At 46.6% G+C, this 22,455-nt stretch overlaps 1 protein-coding gene across 1 annotated transcript in view; it reads right to left on the bottom strand.

Annotated features, from left to right (window-relative positions):
- Positions 1 to 8,081: 8,081 nt before the first annotated feature.
- The window catches only part of col12a1b (collagen, type XII, alpha 1b), an 82,066-nt gene continuing 67,692 nt past the window's right edge, over positions 8,082 to 22,455 (bottom strand). The window contains exons 62-76 of the mRNA XM_061091405.1: positions 20,680 to 20,838; positions 19,709 to 19,786; positions 17,204 to 17,290; positions 15,992 to 16,045; positions 15,563 to 15,658; positions 14,862 to 14,915; positions 13,810 to 13,863; positions 13,681 to 13,734; positions 13,457 to 13,528; positions 13,343 to 13,378; positions 12,890 to 12,956; positions 12,626 to 12,811; positions 12,206 to 12,274; positions 10,849 to 11,019; positions 8,082 to 8,904 (exon numbers count right to left, since the gene is read on the bottom strand). Of these exons, the coding sequence (XP_060947388.1) occupies positions 8,783 to 8,904; positions 10,849 to 11,019; positions 12,206 to 12,274; positions 12,626 to 12,811; positions 12,890 to 12,956; positions 13,343 to 13,378; positions 13,457 to 13,528; positions 13,681 to 13,734; positions 13,810 to 13,863; positions 14,862 to 14,915; positions 15,563 to 15,658; positions 15,992 to 16,045; positions 17,204 to 17,290; positions 19,709 to 19,786; positions 20,680 to 20,838 (1,359 nt within the window). The 3' untranslated portion in view covers positions 8,082 to 8,782. The remainder of the gene's footprint in view (positions 8,905 to 10,848; positions 11,020 to 12,205; positions 12,275 to 12,625; positions 12,812 to 12,889; positions 12,957 to 13,342; positions 13,379 to 13,456; positions 13,529 to 13,680; positions 13,735 to 13,809; positions 13,864 to 14,861; positions 14,916 to 15,562; positions 15,659 to 15,991; positions 16,046 to 17,203; positions 17,291 to 19,708; positions 19,787 to 20,679; positions 20,839 to 22,455) is intronic.

The following is a 22,455-nucleotide window of genomic DNA, read 5'->3' as shown; positions in this document are numbered from 1 at the left end:
TGTCAGTGACATCATTTCTTCGTCTCAGCCATTTGAATAACGATGTGTTTTATTAAACACGTCAATAATATTTATTCAATGGAATCCATGTTTGTGTTATTATCTAATAATAATAATTTGGTTAATAAAACATCAGCTTCATTGATTTTAACCTCAAACTAGCGTCACCCTGTGAGGAGACGTGAGGACACAGGAGGAGACAGGAGGAGAAGTGAGGAGACGTGAGGAGAAGTGAGGACACAGGACTAGAGGTGAGGAGACGTGAGGAGACGTGAGGAGACGTGAGGACACAGGAGGAGACAGGAGGAGACGTGAGGAGACGTGAGGAGACGTGAGGAGACGTGAGGAGACGTGAGGAGACGTGAGGAGACGTGAGGAGACGTGAGGAGACGTGAGGAGACGTGAGGAGACGTGAGGAGACGTGAGGAGACAGGAGGAGACGTGAGGAGACGTGAGGAGACGTGAGGAGACAGGAGGAGACGTGAGGAGACGTGAGGACACAGGAGGAGACGTGAGGAGACGTGAGGAGACGTGAGGAGACGTGAGGAGACGTGAGGAGACGTGAGGAGACGTGAGGAGACGTGAGGAGACGTGAGGAGACGTGAGGAGACGTGAGGAGACAGGAGGAGACGTGAGGAGACGTGAGGAGACGTGAGGAGACGTGAGGAGACGTGAGGAGACGTGAGGAGACGTGAGGAGACGTGAGGAGACGTGAGGAGACAGGAGGAGACGTGAGGAGACAGGAGGAGACGTGAGGAGACGTGAGGAGACGTGAGGAGACGTGAGGAGACGTGAGGAGACGTGAGGAGACAGGAGGAGACGAGAGACGAGCAGAGATCAAATAACTCAAAATCCATGTTTTAAAACCACGAGCTTTGATTTTCAGACGTGTTAACTTCACTGGACGTAAACCACGTAATAACCATGTTATTACAAATCACTGTTTTCCTTTGTTAACCAAAGTCGTCCGGATTCTCTAACCAGATAAAAGTCGTGCGGTCAGATAACGAGCTGAAACCAGAAACATCTGCCCACAGCCAACGCCTCCTCCCACGCACTCAGCGCTCGAACCCACAACCTCGCCGCCACGTTTCAGACCTGAACCACATCCGTGACGCGGGACACGCCGCTGACACACGCCTCACAGCAGGGGGGGAGGGGCTATCCACTGTGGTATCCACGCCCCCTTTATGGACTGTTTGACTCTAAATGATCATAATTCACTAAATGATCATCAGCTGTTTGAAGAACACTTGAAACTGGAGCCTGAGACAGAAACTTTATGTTCACTTTCTATGGACTTCTGTAGAAACTACCAGTGGAGTCGCCCCCTGCTGGTCATACACAGAAGACAGGTCCCAGGTGGCTTCACTTTACAGCCTCGGAGTCTAGGAACAAGTTGACGAGAGTCGTTCCTGTCAGAGAGGAGAGTCTGCAGTTGGTGTTTCAGGCCTCAGATCAGGACGTTGATATCGTGGATCTGTTGTGTATCACTGGGAATCTTCAGGTCCGTGGTTGATGGATCCCGTCTGGAGGCGGATCTGTGCTGACTCAGCTTCATTCTTCACCTGACCAGGCTCCAGGACACAAATCTTCTCTTCAAAGAGCCGAGAGAGGAGCGTCACATGTGGGAATCATCAGAGGATCTTTGATTCTGAAAGATCCAGATTGTTGTTGAGTGAAAGTCGTGAACCTGGAATGAGGAACGACGCCGATAAGACGTCTGAGTGGAAACACTTTGACTAAAGAATCTCAGTTTGGTTCTGCTCAACAGAAGCTCTCTGGATTCAAACTACCAAACGTTAGAGCCTTTAAAGGTTCACGTTGTTTTGTTCGGCTGCAGAAGGAAACAGGCCCAAAGCTGCAGGAAGCGTTGTAATGAAGAGACTCAACTACGTAGTCGTTGCTCCAGGACGTAGTCAGAGCCGCTCGAGGTGCCACACGTGATTAAACGTGATTTGATATTAATCCACAATCAACAAACCAGAATAAAGACATTTTATTTAAAATCTGAAACCAAGAAGTTGGGGGTCAGGGTGAGTAACGCAGGTCAGAGATGTGAGGAGACGTGAGGAGGCAGGAGGACACAGGAGGAGACAGGAGGACACAGGAGGAGACGTGAGGAGACGTGAGGAGACAGGAGGAGACAGGAGGAGACGTGAGGAGAAGTGAGGACACAGGACTAGAGGTGAGGAGACGTGAGGAGACGTGAGGACACAGGACTAGAGGTGAGGAGACGTGAGGAGACGTGAGGAGACGTGAGGAGACGTGAGGAGACGTGAGGAGACGTGAGGAGAAGTGAGGACACAGGACTAGAGGTGAGGAGACGTGAGGAGACGTGAGGACACAGGACTAGAGGTGAGGAGACGTGAGGAGACGTGAGGACACAGGACTAGAGGTGAGGAGACGTGAGGAGACGTGAGGAGACGTGAGAAGACAGGAGGAGACGTGAAGAGACGTGAGGACACAGGACTAGAGGTGAGGAGACGTGAGGAGACGTGAGGAGACGTGAGGAGACGTGAGAAGACAGGAGGAGACAGGAGGAGAAGTGAGGACACAGGACTAGAGGTGAGGAGACGTGAGGAGACGTGAGGAGACGTGAGGACACAGGACTAGAGATGAGGAGACGTGAGGAGACAGGAGGAGACGTGAGGAGACGTGAGGACACAGGACTAGAGATGAGGAGACGTGAGGAGACAGGAGGAGACGTGAGGAGACGTGAGGACACAGGACTAGAGATGAGGAGACGTGAGGAGACGTGAGGAGACGAGAGACGAGCAGAGATCAAATAACTCAAAATCTATGTTTTAAAACCACGAGCTTTGATTTTCAGACGTGTTAACTTCACTGGACTAGAACCACGTAATAACCATGTTATTACAAATCACTGTTTTCCTTTGTTAACCAAAGTCGTCCGGATTCTCTAACCAGATAAAAGTCGTGCGGTCAGATAACGAGCTGAAACCAGAAACATCTGCCCACAGCCGACGCCTCCCCCCACGCACTCAGCGCTCGAACCCACAACCTCGCCGCCACGTTTCAGACCTGAACCACATCCGTGACGCGGGACACGCCGCTGACACACGCCTCACAGCAGGGGGGGAGGGGCTATCCACTGTGGTATCCACGCCCCCTTTATGGACTGTTTGACTCTAAATGATCATAATTCACTAAATGATCATCAGCTGTTTGAAGAACACTTGAAACTGGAGCCTGAGACAGAAACTTTATGTTCACTTTCTATGGACTTCTGTAGAAACTACCAGTGGAGTCGCCCCCTGCTGGTCATACACAGAAGACAGGTCCCAGGTGGCTTCACTTTACAGCCTCGGAGTCTAGGAACAAGCTAACGAGAGTCGTTCCTGTCAGAGAGGAGAGTCTGCAGTTGGTGTTTCAGGCCTCAGATCAGGACGTTGATATCGTGGATCTGTTGTGTATCACTGGGAATCTTCAGGTCCGTGGTTGATGGATCCCGTCTGGAGGCGGATCTGTGCTGACTCAGCTTCATTCTTCACCTGACCAGGCTCCAGGACACAAATCTTCTCTTCAAAGAGCCGAGAGAGGAGCGTCACATGTGGGAATCATCAGAGGATCTTTGATTCTGAAAGATCCAGATTGTTGTTGAGTGAAAGTCGTGAACCTGGAATGAGGAACGACGCCGATAAGAGGCTCGTACGTTTCTCTGGGATTCCTTTGACGTCTGAGTGGAAACACTTTGACTAAAGAATCTCAGTTTGGTTCTGCTCAACAGAGGCTCTCTGGATTCAAACTACCAAACGTTAGAGCTTTTAAAGGTTCACGTTGTTTTGTTCGGCTGCAGAAGGAAACAGGCCCAAAGCTGCAGGAAGCGTTGTAATGAAGAGACTCAACTACGTAGTCGTTGCTCCAGGACGTAGTCAGAGCCGCTGGAGGTGCCACACGTGATTAAACGTGATTTGATATTAATCCACGAGCGATAAACCAGAATAAAGACATTTTATTTAAAATCTGAAACCAAGAAGTTGGGGGTCAGGGTGAGTAACGCAGGTCAGAGATGTGAGGAGACGTGAGGAGACGTTAGGAGGCAGGAGGACCCAGGAGGAGACAGGAGGAGACGTGAGGAGACGTGAGGAGACGTGAGGACACAGGTGGACACAGGACTAGACGTGAGGAGACGTGAGGAGACAGGAGGAGAAGTGAGGAGACGTGAGAAGACAGGAGGAGACGTGAGGAGACGTGAGGACACAGGACTAGAGGTGAGGAGACGTGAGGACACAGGACTAGAGGTGAGGAGACGTGAGGAGGCAGGAGGAGACGTGAGGAGGCAGGAAGAGACGTGAGGAGACATGAGGAGACGTTAGGAGGCAGGAGGACACAGGAGGAGACAGGAGGAGACAGGAGGAGACAGGAGGAGACGTGAGGAGACGTGAGGAGACGTGAGGACACAGGTGGACACAGGACTAGACATGAGGAGACGTGAGGAGACAGGAGGAGAAGTGAGGAGACGTGAGAAGACAGGAGGAGACGTGAGGAGACGTGAGGACACAGGACTAGAGGTGAGGAGACGTGAGGACACAGGACTAGAGGTGAGGAGACGTGAGGAGGCAGGAGGAGACGTGAGGAGGCAGGAAGAGACGTGAGGAGACATGAGGAGACGTTAGGAGGCAGGAGGACACAGGAGGAGACAGGAGGAGACAGGAGGAGACAGGAGGAGACGTGAGGAGACGTGAGGACACAGGTGGACACAGGACTAGACGTGAGGAGACGTGAGGAGACAGGAGGAGAAGTGAGGAGACGTGAGAAGACATGAGGAGACGTGAGGACACAGGACTAGAGGTGAGGAGACGTGAGGAGACGTGAGGAGGCAGGAGGAGACGTTAGGAGGCAGGAGGACACAGGAGGAGACAGGAGGAGACAGGAGGAGACGTGAGGAGACGTGAGGAGACGTGAGGACACAGGTGGACACAGGACTAGACGTGAGGAGACGTGAGGAGACAGGAGGAGACGTGAGGAGACGTGAGGACACAGGACTAGAGGTGTGGAGACGTGAGAAGACAGGACTAGAGGTGAGGAGACGTGAGGAGACGTGAGGAGACGTGAGGAGACGTGAGGAGACATGAGGAGACGTGAAGAGACGTGAGGACACAGGACTAGAGGTGAGGAGACGTGAGGACACAGGACTAGAGATTGAACTGATTGGACGTCAGAGTACGACTCATTCCAATATATTGGCCGATATATATATATATATTTACAGTCAAAGATGATATTGATATGATGATATATTTTATAATGTACTTTATAGTAAATTCTTCCTGGTTTTTTAATTTCCTCTAAAGATCATCTGACTTTTCTCTGGATGCAGCTGCTGATTTAGTTCAGGTTGTTTTTATCCCACAGATAAATAAACAGTTTATATGTCTTTAATGTTTAATATTCACTGAAGAGCTAATAATGTTGATGTTTTATCAGAAAATGAGATAAATTTCTTCCAGCAACAACTTTGATCTAAAAACTTTTTTTAAACACGATCTCACAGATTTGATCCAAAACGATTCAGTAGAATATTTCCTGTTTGGATTTCTTTGTCTGTTTTCGAGCTAGATGACAAAGTGTAAATATGAACGTGTAAATATGAACGTGTGGATGTGATGTTTCCAGCCGAGCAGACGTGATTCAGTCGTTTCTTCTTCTTGCTGCAGCGTCACGTTGTTCACACTCGGCTACAGATGCAGAGTTTGGTGCCAGACGAGGAAGTGAAGACAGAGTTCTTAGTTCTCACAGACACGTACGGATCCTGGAGCGACCACAGATACGAGATATTAAACTTCAAACTGTTCTCTCCTGCTCACAAGATACGATTATTTCCCACGATTTCATGTACATTAGATAAAATGGCTGCAGATTCTCAATGTGACCTAGTGACACATCATGTTTTACTGCTGCTTCACATTTCTTATTCCTCGTGTCATCAATGTGTACGAAGGAATTCATGTAAACAAAGGAAAGACGTGTGTTAGAGAACAAAGACCTGAGGAAACAGGTGAACACTTTTATTACAGGGAAAATTTTAAACCAGGTTTTTGTCGTCTTATGATTCTTTAAAGTTTCATATTTTATTTAATGCTTGAGTTTTCAGATGCTCTGTTCTCTGGAGCAGAATGAAGATTCTCTGGTTCCTTTCCACCGAAGCCCTTTGTCTTTGCCTGTGATGAACTCAGTGAGTTGTGTCTTACGGCTTCGCCCCCCCCACCCCCCCCCCCTCACGGACACACACTCTCATAAACATTGTGCTGGTTTCGGGGGGGCAGCTGCTGGGACACCTCAAGCTGCTGCTGACGGACTTTCCATGAGCTCATCTCCTTGGAGTTTATAGATCTGCAGGTCGAGTTTTACTGAATTCACCGGTGACGTATCAACATGGAGCCGAACTCCTCCCACAGAGAAGGTGGCTCCTCCCACAGCAGCTGAGAGGGAAACTTTGTGAAGAGCCTGTGAAACATCTGTCGGAGAATCCTGGTGTTTGATCGTTTTCAACAAACGTAAAGTGGCAGCGTGTGAACTCGTGTTTCAAGGACCAGTTTATTCCTAATGACCTTCGTTCGTCTGCAGTCACAACATCAGAATTCCATCCGACTCAGATATGGTTTTGAATATGGAACCCGGCTCCTCATCCGGATCCGATCCGGCCTCAGGAGGTTTCTGATTCAGAACATCTAAGCTTCTTCTCTTCTTTGCTTTGCAGATCATCTGTGGACTCGACAGTCGTCTTCGAACTGTGCGACTTTCAAACATGTTAAACACAACTGATGCTTTAAAAATCATTTCCTCTTTAACATATTCTGTTCAAACCAACAAGCAGCAAATCTTTACACGAAGAAGCTGGATAGGACAGTTTGAGCTTTATTGGATGACTGAAATAATGAAGATGATCAAAATAGTTGTTAAAAATATATATTAATTTGTGGATTTTAAATAAAGCTGCTTATCCTCTGATCTGTTTAGTTTGACTTGTTTCCAGACAAACTCCTTTTCTGTGGAAAAACCCAGAAATTATGCAAACTCAGGAATCTTCAAGCCTTTTGATTATGGTCATAACTTTGGTCTCGTTGGAGAGGAAACTGTTTACGTTTTAAAAAACAAAAGTCAGAATAAGTAGAAGAGGCACAAACACTGAAGGAAACCTGAGGCCTTTAATGTGGAAAACACAGAATCTACAGCCTGAAGTCGGGAGCGGTTCTGTGTCAGCAGCTGTGGAAGTGATTTCAGGATCTTAAAATACTTTGTTAGGATGTAATCACGAGTCTTTGAGCTTTCAAACGATATATAATCTGCCAGGTTTAAGTAAAGATTGAGTCGAGTTCAGACCAAACAAGATGAGGGCGGGACCACTTTTCATGTCTTTAAGTTTCTGCTGTGGAGTCGCATCTTCTTGCTGAGTTTGACCCGGAGAACCAGTGACATCACACGTGACTTTCATTCTTCCTCTGAGGATCTGCTACCGGCTCCTCATCCTCGTGGCTTCACATGAGTCACAGTCCAGATGATGAGGTGTTTCCATGCTCTGGTGTTTACAGCTCGTGCCTGCGTCTCGCTCACGTCCGCGGCTTATTAAGCTTTATGTTTGCGGCGATGATTCAGAGGGAAAGTATCTGAGGAGAAAATAGCCGTGAGCGAATCAGCCCGAGGAAGTTTCTCTAATCCTCGACAGCTCCTGGACTCGGGGTCACTTCCAAAATGTGAGTGTTCAGAGAAGTGGAGGAGAAAAGCACTTTGAGACACTTTCCCCTGTTTCATGAGAGTTTCCAAGTTTCCACCGCAGGTCTTTCCCTCGCTGGCATGTTTCTGGAAAGAGCAGCTAATCCAGAAACCCATAAACTTTTATTTAACCATGTCTGTGCCCTTTGACACTTCATCACATTACAGAGCTACAGTCCCTCCGAGGTGGAAGGACTGGCCAGAGTTTCCCAGTGTCCCAGAGGCGTCTTACAGTTCCCAAGAGTATTCCTTCCATAACTAGATCTGCAATCTCTCAAATATCAAACTACAGATTAACAATGTTCTCCTGTTGCAACAAAAACGACTCGAAAACCACGTGGATGTAAATTTTCAGTAGTTTTATTGAAAAATGCCTCTTCTGTTTTCAGAAATAAATAAGAAAATAAGGCTGTGGAATTCACAATCTGCAGTTTAAACATTTCCATAGTCTCGCTCGCAGGTTTGAACTGATTCGATACTGAGAAAATGACAAGAATGAGAACAACTATATTCTGGTTAAAACAAAATGAAATAAAAAAACATATTTAATATACACCACAGACATGCAATTCCACCTTCGGTACAACTCGCTGTGACAGAATAAAGGAAAAACTGATAAATATTAAGTCTAGAGATACAAAATGAAAGCTGTGTTTAACTGACATCATGAAACCAAACCTCCTGGATGACACCGAACGAGAAGGATTATAATAAACATACTAGATGAAGGTGACAGAAAACAGATCATTTCTTACAGATCAGTAACGTGTTGACTTCAGACAAACTCGATGCAAATATGTTACAAGCCAAAGACACAAGTGGAACAAGAGCGATCACAGGTTTCTTCTTTTGCCTCAAACTTCCTCAAACCTTCAACTGCCTAAAGAATATTCACATACGTTTTCAGGCACTTTGGTGTTTTCCACTGAAGTCGAGGTGTCGAACCCCTTTAGTGTGTGTGTGTGTGTGTGATGTGCACAAACCCCTTTAGTGTGTGTGTGATGTGCACAACTGCAGAACCCAACAGGGAGAAGCAGGCGTGTCTTTATGATGTGAGTCTGGCGGAGGTTTTTCTTGATAGCGATCTCTTTCGACGGCGTCTAAACGACTCGTCCTCCTCCTCGGGGACCGGGACTACTCGGGTGTCGGAGTCGGGGGGGAATTGGCCTGCTCGGAGATAGTGTTTGTTCGGTTCAGCACAACTTGTTTCTGCTCACTTTTTTCTCAACATGCACAAGAAGAATTGGTTGAAATGATTTTCTGCCGGACTGAGGGTGCACTGACAGGGGGTCAACAGCAGGGGGCGTGTCCACAGCGTCATACAGTAAAACGTAACCTCGGGATTTATCTGCTGAAGCCACGTAAGATACGAGCTACCAAAGCTAACGGCGTTCTCACAAGGCGCCAAATTACACGAGGAACTACAACGTCTAACCTGAATATTATAAAAGTCGGTTAGAAAAGTGATAATCAGTGACTTGTTCGAATCATTTCACTTTTCTTATATTAAACTATTCAAGTTTTTATTTGACTCTTTAACGTCAAACAAACTGAGTTTTTAAGAATAATTTGAACTATTTCAGATTCTGTTCCCTCTTGACCTTGAGCCACTCAGGAGCTTTTGATCACATCACATGATCTTCATCAGCAGATGTGATGAAGATCGTGTGACAGGCTTTTCATTGGCTGTGACCCGACACTGTGGACACGCCCCCTGGTCCTGTTTCAGTGCTGGATTCTAATAAGTCACATAAAGTCGAGTTCCTCTGGAGAGAGAGACGCTTTGGGATCTTTGTTAGTATTTCATGAAACACAGAAACAGCTCGGGGAGAAGATAAAACCCGGAGAAGCTGGATGTTGGTTGGTTTGGGACAGGAAGTGGAATCTGAACCTCCAGGGCCACGTGTGCAGAAGTGATTCAGTTTGACCCTGAGCAGCTTCCAGCACACGGAGGAAAGAGGCGACTGGTCGGCGTTCAGCAAGCAGCAGGTTGTGGTTTGCAAGGCTCAAGCTTTAAAAGTACAGATCTGGAAACTACTGCAGTGGACTTGATTCAAACATCATTTACAAAGCACAAATTAGTTTATTTACACGGCACCTGGAGAGAAATGCTGTTAACAGGGCTGCTGCTGCTGCTGCTGCTGCTGATGATGATGATGATGATGATGATGCTGCAGATGTTTCTCTGTTAAAAATCCACCTTTGTTAGTATTTGTGTAGTTGTTTGTTGCTGTTGTTGTTTCATGCTCCTCCACTGAACACAAGGTTCCTCTGTTTGGTCTCCGAGGTTCAAACAGGTCGGTGTCATCATCACCGCTGCTGCCGCTGCCGCTGCCACTGCTGCTGTTTGTCTAGTGGCTGTGAGTCGTTGTTAGTACTGGTTCCCTCTTTGTTGTTGTGTTGTTTCTCAGCAGAGTTTGTTAATGTTTTTTTCCGTTGGCCGTTATCCCTTAAAACAGCTCTAGAGCGAGCAAGCGAGCGTTCAGTTACAGGACGTTTTGAGTTTTGGGTTTTTTCAGGAAGTCAGCGAAAGCAGCAGAGGTGAGAAAGTTATCTATGCTGATCCTGCAACAGGCCAGAGGATGGAAGGTGTCAGGTCAAAGCAGCAAACAGCGAATCATACACTTCTACGTTTCACTGATTAGTCGTCTAGTTTCCACACATGCATTTAGTCCTCGTGAAAAAGAACCAGGGAATTCTCCTGCTGAGCATCAGAGCCCGAGTCAGACCAGAAGGTTCTATACATTATTATACATATGATCCATATGTACATTGATTCAGATGTTAGAGAATCTGTGCTGATAAAAACACGACTAAACTAAATCCTGAACTGATTTATCATCTGCTGCATCGTGTCATGACCTCTCTGAACACAGAGGTCGTCCCTCGTTTACATGAATCAGTCAAATAAGTAAAAGTTGTGTAAAATCCACAAGCTGATGTTTCTCTCTCATCTGACTTCAGGTTGTGACGGAGAACAAGAGAATTCCCCCAAATGTTAAAGATCTGATAGTTTCATCCCAAATTCAACGTTCCTCCAGCTGAAAGCGTTTAAACTACATTTACCAGCTACACAGTTTTAAGTCCTGGGCTGCTGGTCCTGATACGTACCTACGTATCCTTGCCCGTTGTACGGAATCCCGACACACTGAGAGGAGTCGCAGTACCCAGAAGGTCCAGGAGGACCCCGGACCCCAGCGTGCCCTCCACGTCCCGGGGGGCCGCGGGGTCCAGTGGAGCCGGCCGGGCCTGGAGATCCGGTCCTGCTTTCTCCTTGTATACCTGTCGGAGGGGGTATAAGTTATATATTCTTCTATATATAACTTAATATAGAGGAACTCAAGTTGCTACAGATGCATGATACAACTTTACTTCATGATATTTAACTGACTAGAAGTTAAAACTGAAAAGGAAAACTAGATCCAGTCAAACTTTTCTCAGACTGAATCCATCTGTTTTTGACTCGAGGGACAAAAGGACCAAACAGGAAATGATCAGGACATTTCGGGCCAAATTTTAAATTTTATAGAACAAACAACAGAAAACCAAATTGCTCTATTCTTATATTTAACAGTTAACATTTGTGTAAAGAAACTGGAACTTTTGTCCACGTTTGGCAAATTGTGGACAAAAGATTAAATAATCAGAAGATTGCATGGAGAAACTTTAATGTGGAAAAAGTTGATTCTGAGAAACTCAGCGACTGTTCTTCATGTATTTGTTTTTATGATCAAACTTCAGCTTTGAAAAGTTTTTAACGATTGATTTAGTGATGATTTGGAGTTTATTGTTCTCTTGTAAAACTGCCTGGGCCTCCTGGCAGCGCCTCGTGATCTCTGAAGCAAACAGATCATTACGGCTCCGTGTCATCGCTGCGTTTTCCAGCTGGAAACATGATCTATTGAAAAAAGCTGCAGTAACTGCTGCTGACAGAAGACTAAAACCGTGAGGGGAAAAGGAAAGAGGCAGGATTTGCTGATCCTGACTCCCCCCCCCCCCCCCTCATGTCTAGACGTGGACGAAGCCGACTTGGAAAGTTTCCCTGCTGCTGCGTCTGCTCCTCCACGCCGTTTTGCATGTGTTGTGAATGAAGCTCATCTCCGTGACTCACTTCCCGACTTCCCGACTCCCGACTCCCGTTTCCACTACTCGGCCTTGTTTGCTTTAGAAAACACTTTTTCTTCAGCTGCCTGACTGGATGCTGTCGGGTTGCTGGTCGGCAGCAGGACCAGTGGACGCTGATTGGGGGAGGCGCCGGTGGGATGACATCACGATGCTGGGGTGGAGGTTTGAGCTGGGTCATACTTTATTGATCCTGATTGGTTTCCTGCTAACGACGTGTTTTCGGACTCGTAGGCAAACGTCCAGTTAACAGCGTTTCATCGTCTGCATAGAGTGACACTTCTCCAGCGAGCTAACGCTAGCTGCCGCGGGCTGACACACATGGTTTACAGAGAGGTAAACGTACCTGGAGGTCCTCGCGATCCTTTCTGTCCGACGGACGAAAGTCCTCGTTCACCTTTCTCTCCTCCGAGACCTGAAACAACAAAGTGAATCAGCGTCAGGTGGTTTCATCGTCTGTCTCCTGCAGCTCGTTTGTCTTTTCAGGACTTTGGGAGCAGGAGGAGGATTGTGAGTCAAGTGGGAAAACAGAGAAGCTGCTCCTCGTTAACATGTGATTTTTAAATAAACCTCTCGCTCTGTAAATAATCTCCGGTGTTCATGGGAAGCTGAGGTTTGTTTTTATATCTCCTGCTGTGGGTTAGGATTAGGGTCAGGGTCAGGGTTAGGGTCAGGGTCAGGGTCAGGGTCAGGGTCAGGGTCAGGGTCAGGGTCAGGGTCAGGGTCAGGGTCAGGGTTAGGGTTAGGGTTAGGGTCAGGCTCTTACCTCTCTCTCCCGGCTGTCCTGGCTGACCTGGACTCCCGGGGAAGCCGTTCCTTCCTGCGGTACCCGGCTCTCCGCGGGGTCCCTGCCTGCCGGGGGTCCCGGGGGGCCCTGCTGGTCCGGGGCTGGTACTGCGCTGCATGCCGCTGGGGATCTGGTTCAGTAACGTGTTGACTCGAGACATTTGTGCTGCAGAAGAGAAGGAAAACTTCTCAGTCTCAGTCCAGAGCCTTTTACAAATGTAATAAATCTGAATGAAGCACTTACAGTTGACGAGCTGCTCACAGACTTGTCTGGCGATGGATCGCATCATGTTCTGAGGAGCGAAGTCGCCCTGAGCACAGAGAGGAAGTTTAGTTTCCCTCTGAATGTTCCTCTGCTTCTTCCTGATGATCATGTGATACTTCTGACATTTTGTCTTCATTTTAATTTTAGAACTTCATTTCTCACTGGAGCTCAGTCTGATGTCCTTTAGATTTACTTCAGTCAAACATTTGTCCTGACAATCGTCTGAAGACATAATCAGAACCAATAATAAAGTGTTCTCCTGTGTGTCTTTCACATTTTGTTGAATTTGTATGTACATAAAGTAGAAGGACAAAAGTAGTATCTTAACAGAATAAACACTGGGAACATAAAAGCTTCGTTTTCAATGACCTCACTTTAGATTTAAAGTCGTTATTTGAAGTTTTTAAAATGTTTGAAATCAGAGGGACTCACTCTCTCTCCTCTGTCTCCTTTGGGGCCGAGGGAGCCCTGAAAACACAGAACAGGTTAAAACATTAAACTCTGTCGGCACTGGGCGATCGAGCACAGTGAGAGAGAGATACTCACAGGAGGACCCGAGTCTCCGTTCTGTCCCGGTTGTCCTGCGGCTCCTGATGTCCCTGGAGATCCTGGGGGTCCCTGAGAGGACACGGACAGAACGTGATCAAGATTCAGGAAACAGACGATTCAAACGTTTTCATGTCAACCCGATAGAAACTTGAGTTTAGTCTGACACCAGCTGGTCCTTGAGCAAGGCAGTGAAATGCTCAGCTGGGTGGACTTGTCCTCACCATGGGTCCTGTGGGGCCTCTGGGTCCAGCTGGTCCTTCCTTTCCTTGAGGACCCTGGAATGAAAAGACCAGGAGTTAAACCCTGAGCAGGTTTCAGATCAGAGTCATTAGAAGCTGGTGTGAACTCACCCTGACTCCCGCCGGTCCGATCGGGCCGAGAGACCCTGCAGGACCCGGTGAACCCTGGAAACACACAAATCAAACCGTGGATAAAAGGTCACCTCTGCTCCGGCTGTCGGTCCCACAGGCGGATCAGTGCGTGTCCAAACTTGCTCATTTACTCAGAAACCCCCCCCGCTCAGGCGTTTTACTGCCGGCCCTCTCCGTGCTTTGATGCATACGATTTACAGGGAACTTAATATATTCCAGATCCATTTTATTGGCCATTATAAAGCCGGGTCTGTAAGTCATTAAGTGCACGTTGCCATGGCAGCTGCTCCAACATGGTCACCTGCAGCATCAACACCAACAGACTCGCTCGGGGCGGTTCCACTGGAGCAGAGAGCTGATTGGTCACAAGTCGGATCGGGGGGGGGGCGGAGATGCCTGCAGCTGATCGAGCGGATCGATAAAAACGATATCGACTATTATCAAGTTCAACATGAAGCTGAAGAATCTGAGTGAGTTCGAGTGTTTGTGATTCTCGGCTCATAAAGAGTTTAATGTAACAGAAATAACAAAGTAGTATTTATGATGATAACTGTTGATATAATGTGGCTCATGTCCCCCGGCTGACCAGCTGCTGTGTCCCAGGTTTGATTTCCACTAAGCTAGTTTCCTTGAATCTTTTAGTTTTTCGGTCCAAAGTCTCCATCTCTGAATGATTCTGCACTTTTCATGAATAATAAATCTCTTACCACTTCGTTAAAGCTCCTGCAGAGAAATCTCAGCGTAAGTCGATGAATCAGAGCCGACGCTCTCTTTCTGAGCGAAGGTGAAACTCTCTCTGCCAAATGTCTCAGACGACAGCTCTTCGTAAATTCCCAGATAAACAACTGACATCAGGGGGAGGACGCAGCAGCTGTTGGCTCGTCCTCCGACTGAAGTCTAATTTACAAGTAATATTCAGAGAAACAAACTCCCTCTTTTCTCTCTGAATCCTCCACAGCTGGAAAAGCATCTGTCTCCAGACACGTGGCTTCAGCTCTTAAACATCACTGATTCCTCTCAGCTGCACTCACCTTCTGTCCAGGTAGACCCGAGTCTCCGTGGTCTCCCTTGGGTCCAGGGCGGCCCTGAAAGGAGGAAACACTTCAGTCAGTTACACATTCACACGATTCTGTTGATATGATATTTCACACGAGTAGTTAAATGTGGTCAAAATAGCTGCTGGTGAAGAAGCAGCTGATTGAAAGGGTTCTCCTGAATGGAGATGAAGCTCCTCAGGTCGAATGTCTCATGTGGTGTTTGGTTTAAAGGTCCGAGCTGCAGGATCCTCGTGCTTCAGGAGAAGAACACAGAGGAATCATGAGTCTGATCTTTACAATCTCCTGGTCCTGGACGGATCAGATTCATGAGGACAGGACCTGAACTAATGTTCTCAGTGATGTCACCGTCTTCTGGAAACTTAACCTGGGAACGTGTCTGTTTGATTTGGGAACGTTTTCATTTCCAAGATCCAAACTCAGATTTATCAGCATTTTCAGGTTTCACTTTTTCCTCTGAGTCATGAACCTCAGATTCTCCCCCGGTTTCTAAATAAATCCCTGAAGAATCTGGTCGACCTGTGTGGCTCACAGTGTGTGTGTGTGTGTGTGTGTGTGTGTGTGTGTGTGTGTGTGTGTGTGTGTGTGTGTGTGTGTGTGTGTGTGTGTGTGTGTGTGTGTGTGTGTGTGTGTGTGTGTGTGTGTGTGTGTGTGTGTCAGTGTGTTTATGGACTCACAGCCTCTCCTGGAATCGACATCCCGCTGGGTCCTTGAGGGCCGGGCAGACCCATGGGCCCCGGTGGTCCGTTATCCCCCCGCGGGCCGAGCGGCCCCTGACAAACAGAGGAGATAAGAAACATTACAACACAGCAGCAGTTTGTGGCTGACGTCTCTCGTCAGAGTTCAGGTATGCTACAGTTGTAATCTGTGGAAAAGAGCGACAGGAGAAGAGGAATGCTGAGCTCGAATCGAACAGAAACTCCCCTCCCTTCATATCAGAGGGAAAAACACTCATTGGATAAGTGGAATCAGATGTTCTCACTCGCTTCAAAGCTCTCGTACTTTAAACAATCTTTTGTTTTCACGGAGGGCAGATAACTCAGGAGTCTGATCCTCGTTCTGTGTTTCTCGATATGGAGAGAAGACGTAGTTTTAAAGATACTTACAGCAGAACCTGCTTCTCCTCTTTCCCCTCGGGGACCTTTGCTTCCAGGGGCGCCCTGAGGAGGAGGAAGAGGAGGAAGAGGAGCAATCATCACATTATCACCACAGACACAAGAGCCAAGAACAAAACTGAGCAACTCTCGACCTTTACAGTGGAAAATACTTTCTTTAAAAACCCATGAAACCTGCTTGATTTTATTTAATAACTTCCAATTTGAAGATAAGTTAAATCCAGTGTTTAAAACATCAGTTAATAAACTTCTCAGCAACTTGGGAGTTGAAGTGTTTGACAGGAAAGAGGAAAAGTCTCCACTGTGTTGCTTTAACTTCATATATTTTAATGATACAATCAACTTGAATAAACTTCCTCAGGTAAGCATATAAATATCAAATAAATTGTTGTGTGTTGTATTATTTTGTGTGTCATACACCAGTGAAAGATGTATTTGGTTTGATTGAATTATTGGAGAATAAAGGTTTGAATGTTTGTTCTAGAACAACATTTTTTTAGTGATTCTTCTTGATTTGCTGACGATACAAGAACACCCTCATCTTGTAAAATAGAAATTAGTGCAGTGAGCGTGAAGGTTTATTCTTCAACTGTCAGTCGGACTCAGAGCTCACAGCAGCGTTTTCCTTCTCCCTCTCTTAAAACCTTTTTATGAGGACTCGCACAGAAGGTTTCCGAGGTTACTTTGCTTCAGGGCACAATATTCTGCCTCGTACAACATACAGTATATAAATAACCATAAATAAAGAGAGAGAGCAGCTGAAGTCTGAGCTGTAATATCCCCTCAGAGGTCGCACTTTCAAAATAAAACCTCTGCATTTAGATACAGACAGCTTTTATTTCTGTGTTTCTTCATCACATCAACCTCTAGAGAAGTGTGAGTGTTCTGGTCTGATGTGTCACAGCTTGTGATTTTAAAATATCTGTTATATGTGAGGGAAATGGTTCATGGAACTGATCCTGGGACTGAACATTACCCAGCAACCATCATGTTTCCTACAAATGAAGCTGGAGAAGTAATTTTCTACGAGACAGAGCTGAGCGGTCACATCAGTTTATCTCTGACATGTAGTGACGGGAAAATAAAAGTGTCCAAGTGGAAACACTCGAGTGTAGAAGCAGGATTTCTCCCTCGACTCCAGGAAATGTTATGTCTCACTTCTGTTAATAACGTGGAACAGAAACAGGCTGAGTTGGTTCTTACCATCGGACCCTGAGGCCCCGGGGGTCCGGAGCCCTCGGAGGTGCAGGTACAGGAGTTAGGAAGAGCCGGACACTTCAGCTCGTCCCTCTGGAAAACAAACAGGTCAACGTCAAGCAAACCGGAGAGATGAAGAAGTCAGATCCAAGTTTAATGTGATTTAACATCTGAGTCACTTCCTCAGCAGCAGAGGATTCAAACAGTTCATAGCGGAAACATCAACAGTCACTGACGGGAGGGAAACGTCCTGCAGCGTGAGAGGTCCCTGAACGCCCCATGAGATATCTCCCAGAGTTCCATGTGACTGCAGAGGTGAGGTCAGAAACACATCTCCGTACCGGTGGTGCAGTGGTTATCACAAAGAGACGGTTCATGGTTTGAACCCGGGTGTCTGTGTGGAGTTTGCATCTTCTTCCTGAGCCGGCGTCGGCCTCATCACCAGAAGATCTGGAATCTCCTCGTGTTTCCAAGTGGACGTCTTCGTCTTCTACGTGTACGACTCCTCTTCAATATCCTGAGATCTTTGTCTTCATCCACACATCCACTCGCTCACTGGGAGCTTCAGACATATAGACAGGCCTCTTCTAACAAAGTGGAAACACTCGGTCATGGTGGTGGAGACTTATTCCGCTCATTATATGGATCATATTTTAAAAACACCATATGGACACGTTAACAAGGTTAAAAATGAGCTTTTCGTTGCAGGAGGTTTTTAAATCAAACACACTCTGGACTGGTTCTGTGAACTTTTCCGTTCAGACTCCTGCTCTGTTTCCACCGGTCCCTGCTGATCACATTCGCTTGGACCATTTCACAGAATGTTGTATGAAACAGTCCAATCAGGCAGCTGTTCCATTCTGCAGCAAATTGAGATAATAATCCAGAGTTGAATCCTTTTCAGAGGGTTCTGGATGTTTCAGTGGAGACTCAGACAAAGCTCTGTTTGTTACAACGTCTCTGGAGATCTCTGCTGGGACTGAGGAGAGAAGCCTTCAGGTTGAGAGAGTCCAGAGTCCAGATCCTCATGCTGCTGCTGCTGCTGCTGGACAAATGCTTCACAGCTTGTGTGTGTGTGTGTGTGTGTGTGAAGGATAAAGAAAGAAAGGGACTTATCCTACTATAGAGACGATTGTAAATCTGACATTCATGTGTATACGCTCTTGCAGCCTGCAGATTTATACCAGAGCACTGAGCCCTTCTCCTCCCATGCTGCAGAACATCAGTGTCCACATCTGGTTCTGTTCCATGTGCATTGCAGAGGAACTTTATCTGATTCCATTCGGACCTTGTGTTCTGCAGAGTCACTCCCACATGTGAGCGAGGAAGTTGGTAAAAGGCCGAACGGACGAGTTCAGAAAATGAGGAAAAAGGTTGTGAGAAAATGAAAAGTCCAGGATAAACAAAATGCATAAATGCATAAATCTAGAGCTGTTTACACACATGACATTTCCTGTTGTGAGTGTTTGTGAAGCAGCAGCAGGTTGTTGGGTTCAAACAGGAACATGTGGGGACATCAGGCAAGGGGCGGAGCCTGTAGAGTAGCAGGGGCGGAGCCTGTAGAGCAGCAAGAGGCGGGACATGATGTATAAACTCTGCATCGGCCCTCATCACCAAAAGATCTGGAATCTCCTCGTGTTTCCAAGTGGACGTCTTCGTCTTCTACGTGTCCGGCTCCTCTTCTTCATCCTGAGATCTTTGTGTTCTTCCAGTTTCCACTCGCTCAGTCTGAAGCTTCCACACATTGTCCAGCTGGTTCCTCACATGGACTCTGACATGTTACCAGGAGGCTGCAGGAGAAGACCCAGAAAAGTTCCAGAGACACTGACTCTGACAGGAAAGTGTCAGGACTCGAGTTCCGGTCTGAAAACAGCTGATGCTGCCTCATAAGAGCTCTGATGGACATGTTGTATTATCTCTGTTCAGCACAATTACATGTTTATTTCTCTCTGTGTCTTCTCTGAGTCGTGAGCTCTTGTCCGAATATAAAAAAACACACACACAATCTGGATGAATGTGTGTTACAAGATAAACACGCTCCTCTGCTATTTACTCTCAAGAGGCCGTAAACACTTCCGCAGCAACCAGTGTCTCCAAAACCAAATCCTGAGCCGTCCCTGAGTCTGGATTCTTTCTCTGCAAATCTCTTATAAGAAAAAACAGGTGGTCTGTTTTCTGTGAGGAAAATCCATCAGCACACACAGGGATGAACTACAGACACACAACAAACAACAACACACACAAAGACCACAGACAGACACACATCAGTCAGGAGGCAGAGTTAATGTGTGTACTGCAAAATAACTGGTTTCAAAACTAACTGTGTATAATAACACTTGTGTCTTTATCACTATTTGACAAATATTCAGATTCTTGTTTAACATGAATTAACTTATATCATGAATGAATGAATGAATCCACATGATGCTCAGCCATGTTGGCAGCAGGTCAAAGGTCGGTGCTGGTAGAGTTCATCATATCAGTGAAGGTCAAGGTCTCAGCTTCTCTCACCATGGACGGGAGGTCGCAGCATCTGTCCCGGCTGGTCCACGCCAAGCTGCAGACGATATCAAACATCTGGAGCTGGAACTGTGGAACGGACACACAAAGAAGAACGTGGGAGAGCTGCTGTGCTACATGTCTGTGAACCCCCCCCCCCCCCACGGCTCCCTTAGGACATGAAGGGACGTCCCATCGGACCCGGGGGGGGGGGGAGAGGAAGCGTCTCATGTTGACAGATTCACAAAAGTATCGTCTCATATTTAATAAAGATCAGCTCCTGATTCTTACAACAGAGGTTCTGAGATTTCAAGAATAAAGTCTGAATTTGAGTCTTTTAGAAGCTGATATTGGTTTTGTCTCCTCAGCTCCACAGGATCACACAATCAGTTCAAAAGATTGTGTCATTTTGTATATTTTGAAGAAAGATCCACACAGACAGGAAAATGTCTTGTTAGTGGAGGAAAAGTTTGGTCGACTGTGAGGTTATCATCGACGACTTTATTCTCGTAATATTACTTTATTATTGTAAAATTACGACTTAATTATCGTAGTTTATGACTTTACTCTCAGAATATTCGTACTTTAATTTGACCCTAATGCTCCAGCGTAGATTCTTCCAGTTGCTAATGTTAAGCTAAGTTAAGTGAAGTTAAGTTGAATTAAGTTAAATCATCTGCGTTCAGCCTCCAACATTATTGATCAACTGGGAGCAGGTTTAATTTTATTTTAATGAATAAATAACATGTTTGAAATCCCTATACTAAATCTACACTTTATGAAAAAGAATATTGATTCCTTACTGCTGTGATGAATCTGATTTAAAGTGTTTCTATAAATGATCTACAGCTGATTTCTTTTCATCACATAACTGCTGCTGTGGTAGTTGCAGTCAAACGCTAACAGGAAGTAACAGACATTTGAAATCCTTGCACATGCTCAGTGGGATCCTTCTCTCTCTCTGAGGATCAGAGTCCACTCACGGTTGCAGATTGTCCCTTGGAGCCGACGGACTTGGACATCTTGCCGAGGACCTGGTAGCCGTCGCTGGACGTGTTCCCAGCCGCCTTGATCTCCTGCTCAGCCACTTCCTGGCAGTCCACGTTGAGCTTCACGCTGGTGGAGGAGACCAGGACGTGGAGCTTCAGGGAGAAAGAGAAAGGGAGAAGAAAAAGAAGAAGGAAGAGCAGATTTTTATTGGCACATTCTTTGTTCCACGACCAAGTCTTGTGTGTCTGGTTTTTATCCCGATGGTCTGCAAATTATTAGATTATGCAGAGTCTGGCGGTGGAGCCCGAGCCGGGGGGGGGGGGGACGTGCTGTTTATTGAAACACCTCTGGAATGTAAGAGAGGGAAACCAGCGCTCCTTTAATTTCCATTCATTCAGAAAGAAGAAGAAACTCCATCACGGCTGAATCACGGCTGCTCGGAGATGGAGACTCGAGTTCTGACCAGAGGACGAACGAGTAGAAACTCACATGATCACTTCCTGCCGGCGTGAAAGTTTAAACTAGTGTTTGAAAAAGCTTTTGTGTTTCTTATTTGTGCGAAATGTAAAACCTTAAAACCGAGGTACGTACAGAACAATGACCTTAAAGCCGAGTCACTCTTGATGGACTCCTATGAGTTAAGTACGTAAACTGATGGTTTTGCATCAGCGGTAGTTTCACAGAACGAAACAATTCGCTGTGAAATGTTCGATTCCCGAGCTGTGGAACAACGGATGTTCACACAGACTCCCTCGGTCTGGTTTGTGCGTCTCTAGATTCCAGCAGCTGGAACAATGTCTTTGTTCCTCTCAGCCACAAACATCCTCCTTTGATGGTGAATGAGCAAAGAGCAGCAGAGGAATCATCTCCTCACTCAGATCCTCCTCATGATGTCATCCTGTGGTCGAGCCCCGGGCCCCCCCCCCCCCCGCTGGAGCCGTTCCAACTGTGGCCGCCCGGCGTCTGCAGGAGCATGTTCACCAGACCGCAGAGACTCAGACGTCCAGGAACGACCATGTCTCCATTAACGCTCTGGATCTCTGCAGCTTCATGAAGTCAGCAGGTTCTGTCAGAGCTTCAGAGGGACATCTCAACACTTCACTCATCCACTGAGGACACGGCAGCTCACAGGGTGTCGACTTCAAGAGCCAGAAATAACAAGGACACGAAGCTGCCGATATTAACGATATGTTTAAATATGATCCAAAGTGTTTCGCTCAGACTCGACAGGCTGGAAAAATCCTCAGAGTTTCAGAGGAACCTGATTCCCTGTGGAGAAGATCAGCTGTTATCTGCCAAAGAAAATTCATTCTCTCCTTCAATCTTCTTCCAGATCAGGGAACGGTTTTAATCAAATATAACATATATTAATTAAATGTTTAAAGCCTGTGTGAATCGTCAAACACTTATACTGATGTTGTTTAACAAATTTGACATTTCACCGGGTTCATGCTCCACTGATTTCTCACTGATTATGAGATGAAGACGTAAACTAACGATACCAAGTGAAACTGAGCTTCTCATCGTCTCTGTCTGATACCGAGCGTCTGGCTCTGGGTTTTATCTGTGTGATTATTTATCCATCTGATGTTACAGGTCTGTGAAAGTGTTTCTCTGTGATGGGGAACACAGAACTCTAGGATCCTGATCCTGGTTCAGTCCGGTCGGGTCACAGAGACGCTCACACACCAGGTGTCCACGTCCGGTCCCAGCTGTGTGGTGAAGCTCCGCCAGGGGAGAGAGGATCAGTGAGTCAGACCTGATGATGC

Source organism: Limanda limanda, chromosome 18 (assembly GCF_963576545.1).
Source record: "Limanda limanda chromosome 18, fLimLim1.1, whole genome shotgun sequence".
In the NCBI taxonomy this organism is placed as follows: domain Eukaryota; kingdom Metazoa; phylum Chordata; class Actinopteri; order Pleuronectiformes; family Pleuronectidae; genus Limanda; species Limanda limanda.
Note: the sequence above shows the minus strand (reverse complement) of the source record. Positions and strands in the feature narration are given on the sequence as shown.